This window comes from Austrofundulus limnaeus, unplaced genomic scaffold (genome assembly GCF_001266775.1).
Source record: "Austrofundulus limnaeus strain Quisiro unplaced genomic scaffold, Austrofundulus_limnaeus-1.0 Scaffold481, whole genome shotgun sequence".
In the NCBI taxonomy this organism is placed as follows: domain Eukaryota; kingdom Metazoa; phylum Chordata; class Actinopteri; order Cyprinodontiformes; family Rivulidae; genus Austrofundulus; species Austrofundulus limnaeus.
In genome coordinates this window covers 209,800-216,509 of record NW_013952883.1, presented here as the reverse complement: position 1 = coordinate 216,509, position 6,710 = coordinate 209,800, and the positions used below count along the sequence as shown (strand labels likewise).

The window sequence follows — 6,710 nt, the reverse complement described above, 5'->3', positions numbered from 1 at the left end:
ATGTAGAACAATCTAACCGCTCACTTTTACTCAATACTTTTACTTTCAATACATAAGTACATTTTATGTCCGAAATTTACTTTTGATACTTAATTACAAAAAATATTAGATACTTTAAGACTTTTATTCACGTAATATTCTTAGAGGAGACTAACTTTTACTAAAGTACGGTAATTTTATAGCAAGATACTTGTACTTTTACTCAAGTGTTAGGGGTGTAACGATACAGACAAATCACGATTCAGTTTGGTTTGATACTTGAGTCTCACAGTTYGATATTTTTTCATACAAAAAAGAGAAACTTCCACGCCCTGCTTAACTTGTAATTTACTGAAATTAATTATGAAAATTTATTTAACCTCAAAAGTATGGTTTTTAAATTAAATGTTGCTGAAACAGCAAGTTTCTCAGTGGATCTGTGCTCGACAAGGCAGCCTAGGTGGAGTAGTCGAACCCAGATCCACTGAGTCTTCAACACAGAGCATCACTTCAGGATAATAACACATTCACATCAGATCTGCATATTTTAGAAGAGGCCAAGTACAAAATATAGATATAGATTTGATGTAACAAGTTYATTTCTAATTTGATTTTCGATAATAAATCATAAAGCCCCTCTCTGAGYGGTGTAGCCTCGGTGTGTGAGCATGTGCAATAAATAGGTGGTAATAAGAGGAAGTTAAACTAATTATTTTAGATGCCTCTCCACATTATGAATAAAAATATCTTCTTACAGCAGTAGAGAGCCGAGCAGCCAGGGTCATCTCCAGGTTTCCTTTGAGTCCGACCAGAGCAGGAACCAGAATAAAAACCTCTGTTATCACCTTAAACACCTCCCAGTGCTGGAAAATACGAGACATTAAACATAAATCAGTTACAGAACAGAAGAGCAGAAAGAAAATTGTCTTGAGATTTAAAATCAGCACATTAATGCTCTGAAAAAGCTCTTCGGTGTCACCAGGAACACTTTGAACTTGTTTCCCTTTTATGCACTAAAGTAAGATAGTTACTTAAACTAACCCAGTAGCCTGCTTGCTACTTTTCAGCAATCACAGTAGTGCTTAGGTTCAGGGGGTTTATAGGGAGTATTATAATTCAGTCAGCCTGCTGCTTTCTGGCTGAAGCTCCTTCTGCCAGGTCCAAGATGGTTTAAATCTTTAATGTTCATAAAAAAAATCAGACTGTGATGTAAAAGGCAAAGCAGGAAAAGTAAAAAACTGATATATAGGCTGTGAAATCATAGTCTAAGATCAACAAAGAGATGCTTGAATTTAAAATAAAGTATAACACATGATTTTATTTGTTCCTGAAAGAAAATGAACTAATTTCTGCAGAAAACCTGCACATCAGCAGATTCTGCTGTTACTTCTGAGAACATGTCCTTGCATGAACTTCAGATGATCTGCAACAGTTGTGGCTGCCCTAACATAAAAACAAAACCAGCATGTTCAGCTGCTTCAACGTGCTTCTTGGTTGTTTATTTACAAGGAATGAAAACAAGTGAACCAAAGTGAAACTAAAACATCTGTTCTGAGTTTCTACATTGATGACATAATCTAACAAAGTGCTTAGCTGTTTTATTTGACTTGAGTAATATTACCATGACATTATTTTTATTATTAACATTGTGCAAAAACCTCACGGTTTCCTCACATCCTGTTCAAGCAGCTGAAAGAAAAAAAATGTCTGTGTATTTATACACATTCAGTTTAGGTTGATGGCTGTCATACAGTGTGACTATCTTGGGATATGGCCCAATTCTGCTAAAAACAGAGTTAGATGTGTCAGAAGCTGACCTGGTTTTAATTTAAAATCTTTAAAAGAGACAAGGATTACATTTTTCTTAATATCAGGTTCAGTGTGAACCAAATAGTGGACTGCATAGTTGTGCCTTTGGAGAAGCAAGTGGGAACCAGTGGTGTCAAGTCCAGATTTCATCCAAAAGATCAAAGTCAAGTTCAATTTCTTGTTTGCCACAAAAACAGTTTTCTAACCTGACTTTTAAATGTGTTCAGTTCTGTAAGTGTACCAATGATTATTATTATTATTTGCAAATTATGACGTCTATGCAATTTAGACCACACAACAAGATTTTAAAACAGTCGGCCAATTTTCAAAGACTGATAGAGCCCACGTGTGAGGATAAAAAATCATGGATCTACCAGGTTTGGTCCTACAGTGTGTGGTGTACAGCCACACTTCAAGAGACAACACATCACACACGAAAAGATATTTCATTCATGAACATTCAGATGTCAGATATTAAATCACGTGAGACTTCTTGAAATCTCATGAGAATTCAGATGTCAGAGGAAAAATCTCACGTGACCTCCAGAGAGACGTGAGTTCAGAGTAAATAAACATTTGCAACAAGGAAGAAACAATGTTGATCATTTGTGGACTATTTTTTCCAGAGGAAAAACAATTCCATAGGACTTTTAACATCCAGCAGACTTTCTGGTGAGTCAAGACAGTTTTTTTGTCTCCTGTATTTTGGAATCCCCTCCGTGTTTACGCCACCTCTCTTTCTGATTGGCTACACGTCTCAGAGCTCGGTTGAACACTACACCCACTGTGATATCGGGCCAAAAAAATCAAACATGTTGAATATCCCCGATTTGAGGTCGGAGGGGTCCCAACGTCCTTCCGAGCTGACTAGATCACTCTTAACTCACCACCCACAGCAGGAATATCTTCTATGATTATGTTTAGAGCCATCACGATAATCTGGACTTCCTTAAGATTGTCGGAAGGGCAAAAATCGGCATGATTATCTTGTAGTGTGACGCCGGCCTTAGTTGAACCTAGATTTTGAAAATGAACCCAAAATTGATGTTCTTTTCAGACAATAAAATACATTCCTTACATTGCTTGAAACAAAGAGACTGGGGGGGGGGGGGGGGGGGGGTTAGTGCACCTCACAAAATTTCAGAATAAACAGAGTAACATAAACATTTAAACCTGACCACCATATGGTCAAGGTTAGAAAAGTCCAAATTTCTTCAAAAAGAAGAACTGAACTGGTTTCTTGAAGACATTTCAACAGTTCAAAACTGAAGAAGTCTATTGGTTATGTTATCCATACAAGAAGTATGACAGAATGTCTAGTTGCCCTCTATTCAAACCCATAGAGTAGGTTGGGCCTCTGCGCTGAAGATGGTATCAAAACACCTCCTTTACTCATGTATCAACCCTTCTAAAATAATATAATCATTTTTCTTTATTTTGCATACCTGCATAAGATCCATTACGATCCCAGCGAAGACCAGTCCAAGTCCTGATATCAGGAATGGTATTATGATCTGTGCCGCAATGAGCCAAGAGCTCTCTGGTAGGAAACCATGTTCTGAACGAGTCAGCTTCCACGTCACACCACGCAGCTTCTTGCCCTGGTAGCGCAGCTCCAACTCTAGGCGAGTCACTACCATGTTGAAGGGGAGGTCACTGCGAGAGCTTCAACAGGTTTCCCATTGTAAGCAGAGATCCAGCCAAAACACCAGCGGACTGTTGACTTCTTGTGAGTCTAAATAAACTTGTCTTGTTTCACCAATCTAAAGATGTAAGCAGGGTGAACGGTGAAGAAGATTCAGTTAGTGTTGTCCTTGATGTAAAGCAGGCCAAAGACAATTGTTTCAAGCAGCCACTAAGGTCACTACTGATTAACTTGATGGGAACATATTTGGATTCAAGGTTGTTCCACTCTTAATAGTTTCCAAGAAAGAGAGAAATAAAATAGGAATTAACAATCTGACATTTGTCACATTTCCATTTCTCTCTATTAATAATCGTTTTCCACAGGCAGAATAAAAGATAAAACACTTTAAACCTAAATTTAGAGCAGGTAATTTAGACATTCTTGGCTCTGTAGTGAGTCAGCAATGATGAGGTATGTGTTTGTCAGCTCTGCTGGGAAACACATTCATTAACACAATTTCTCATTTATAGGTCACGACATTTAACAAGTGTAGGTTTTTAAACATCTGCAGTCAGTGTCCCAGTCTTTCCTCAAGAAGGCACATGCTAAATTACTTCAAAAGCTGATTGCTAAGAAGATCCACGTGTCTGGGAGGTCCAATGGAGTTCTTGTTTCTCCTGAATCAGTTTTTCAGTCCTTTCAGTTGAGACAAGAACATATTGGATGCAGTCCTAAATCCATCTCATCCAGTCTGAAAGACACTCCAGCTTGAGAGTGCAGCTGTTTCCTGATGTGACAACTCAAAAAAAATGAAGAAAAGTCCAAAAGGTCTTGAAAGTTGATATGTCGAAAGCTCTCTTGTCTTTACCATCCCAGTTTACTATCTTCTTTGGCAATCAGACAATCAGGGTGAAAAAAAAAAGCAAAACAAAAAGAGCCAGAGATTCACTGAGAAGATGCAGCAGCCGTCTTCAGGGAGCCTCAAGGGTTTCTTTCCTCCTGTCAGTATCAGGGTAGTCCTGCTCTATCAACTCAGCTCAGCTCAGTTCAGTTCTGACGTAGCAGGAAAAGAGGCAGGACTGTCTGCACCGTGCAAACTCCAGGGAAATGACTGGCTTCCCATCCACAATGTCCTTCATGCTATATTTTGCAGACTCTCTCTCTTTCTCTCTCTCTCTCTCTCTCACCATGTGACATCCCCCTCTCTCCTACGTCACAAGGTCTCTCTCTCATCCATCTTTTTCTAATCTCTTTCTCCGTATCGTGACTCGTTCCTTCTCTTCATCGTTCCCTTCCATCTATACCTCTTGCCCACCTGCGTACACATTCTTGTAATTTATCTCATTTCATGGGACACCAGAAAAGCAAACAAGCAGGCTCATTGTACAATAAAATACTGACCTCATTTTATTGACTCAGCAGAACTAGAACTGATCTTGCAAGGACATTTCAAGTCATAGAAATGCTAAAATATTGATTTGAATCAATAACGATCCGTCAAAGCAGTACCTTTGAGACAATAACAAAGAAAGTTTGGCAAATCAACACAGTAACTGAAATCTCGCTTAATGGGTTTGAACCAAAGTTAAAGATTTTTCTTTCAGTCTTAGTTAACATGAATACACTGTAATTCATCTATGTTTAAAACATATGCAGGATGACTTAAGAGGGATAGTATTAGGGCTGCACAATATAACGAAAATGTATCGTCATCGCGATAACGTTAAGGAGCGTTATCGCAGATCCTTCCTCCCAGCAGCTGTCACACTCTATAATCAGCACCACGCCCCCAAAAATCAGTGTTTACACACCTGTTGCTGCCTGCACAATCATTTGTACTGTTACTATTCATTGTCATCACTAATCTGAACAATCATTTGCACTACTACTCATTTATATTACCAATCTAAGCAATCAGTTGCTCTGTTATTATTAATTTTAAACTTTAAAATAACATTTCTGCTGTAATTGCACATCTGTGTCTCTTGTCTGCACTGTCATACCTTACAGTTAATAGTATGTTGTGATTATTTTTGCCCTGAAAATAGGCAAATTCTAATTCCTAATGTCAAATTCTGATAGGTAACTACAGTCTCTAAAACAAAACATATCTTTTTAATCTTGCACAATCTTTTATATTATATTGTTTTACTAGTAGTATCATTGATAGTTAGTGGTAATTTCATTTTTTGTGCATTTTCTAGTGTGTGAACCTCTGTACTGATGCTGCTGTGACACCTGAATTTCCCCTTGGCGGAATAATAAAGGCTATTTTTATTCTATTTTATCATAAAAAACTGCATAAACTGCAATAAATGGTTGGCTCAAAAGTTTGCATTTATGCATTTTGTCACTAAGACAGAAGTTTGAAGTATTTCACCAATCAAATGGAGCCCTTCATGTATTTGGTCTATTGGATGGATCTCTTCATATTTAAAAAAAATCATGCTGGAATGGAAATGATTAGTTGTTGTTGTTTTTTTCTCGTATTTTTTGCTCTGAACCCAGAGCAGAAAGACATCAACACTACATAATTATGTACCATTATCGCACATCGCAGGTTTTCCTACTATTGTGCAGCCCTAGATAGTACAGCAATTAAATCTAACATTACTACAAGGAATGAGCCCTGAATACTTTGGTCAGAACTGTCTGACATTTTCAAGACAAATTTTCACATGTAACACTACAAAGTATGAACAAAGTTTTGCTCCATTATAAAAACAGGTATCTTTCCAACAGTAATGCATCTGATTCGATGGCATGGTTCAAATAAGAGTAGCAATTAGATTAAAAAAATAACCCCCCTGGGCCTTAAAACTAAAAATGCAGTCGTCTTACGTAAAATGAAGGTTACAGGTATGACAATAGGAGGTGGCTCTGTAGGCAAGATAAGCATGATTCCTGTGGCTGCAGTGACAATTCTAATGGTGACTGAGTGGCTTTTTGCCTTTATCTCTCTTCCATTTAGACTGGCACATGTCCTTTTGTGTCCCCTACACCGAGACCAACCTCAGCCAAACTCATTGCTAATCATCATGCATTTGCAAAGAAGTGCAACAAATACTGCAAACCGGAGAATGAAGAGGAAAAAAAACTGATAAGCAGCATATAGCAGAGTGAGTGAGTCATACTGATGTTGGGCAGTGAAGGTAAAAACAGAGGATACAGTATTTTATAAAGCAGACAGCAGCGTGTCGGAGTTTCTTTCAGCTCGGCTGGCTGCAGGCCAAATGATAAAGACGTCTGGCACTGGATGAAGACACGACAAGCCCCCCTCCCCTCTACACGATTC

General features: G+C 38.2%; 1 protein-coding gene across 5 annotated transcripts in view; it reads right to left on the bottom strand.

The window, feature by feature from the left end:
• Positions 1 to 6,710, bottom strand: part of LOC106529966 (solute carrier family 41 member 3) — a 32,005-nt gene that overhangs the window by 14,888 nt on the left and 10,407 nt on the right. For 4 of the 5 annotated variants that reach the window (XM_014025507.1, XM_014025508.1, XM_014025506.1 and 1 more), the window contains exon 3: positions 735 to 842. In XM_014025507.1, coding sequence (XP_013880961.1) covers positions 735 to 842 — 108 coding nt within the window. Of the gene's footprint in view, positions 1 to 734; positions 843 to 3,233; positions 3,470 to 6,710 lie in introns of those variants that run through there. The other variant, XM_014025509.1, reaches the window with a different exon arrangement.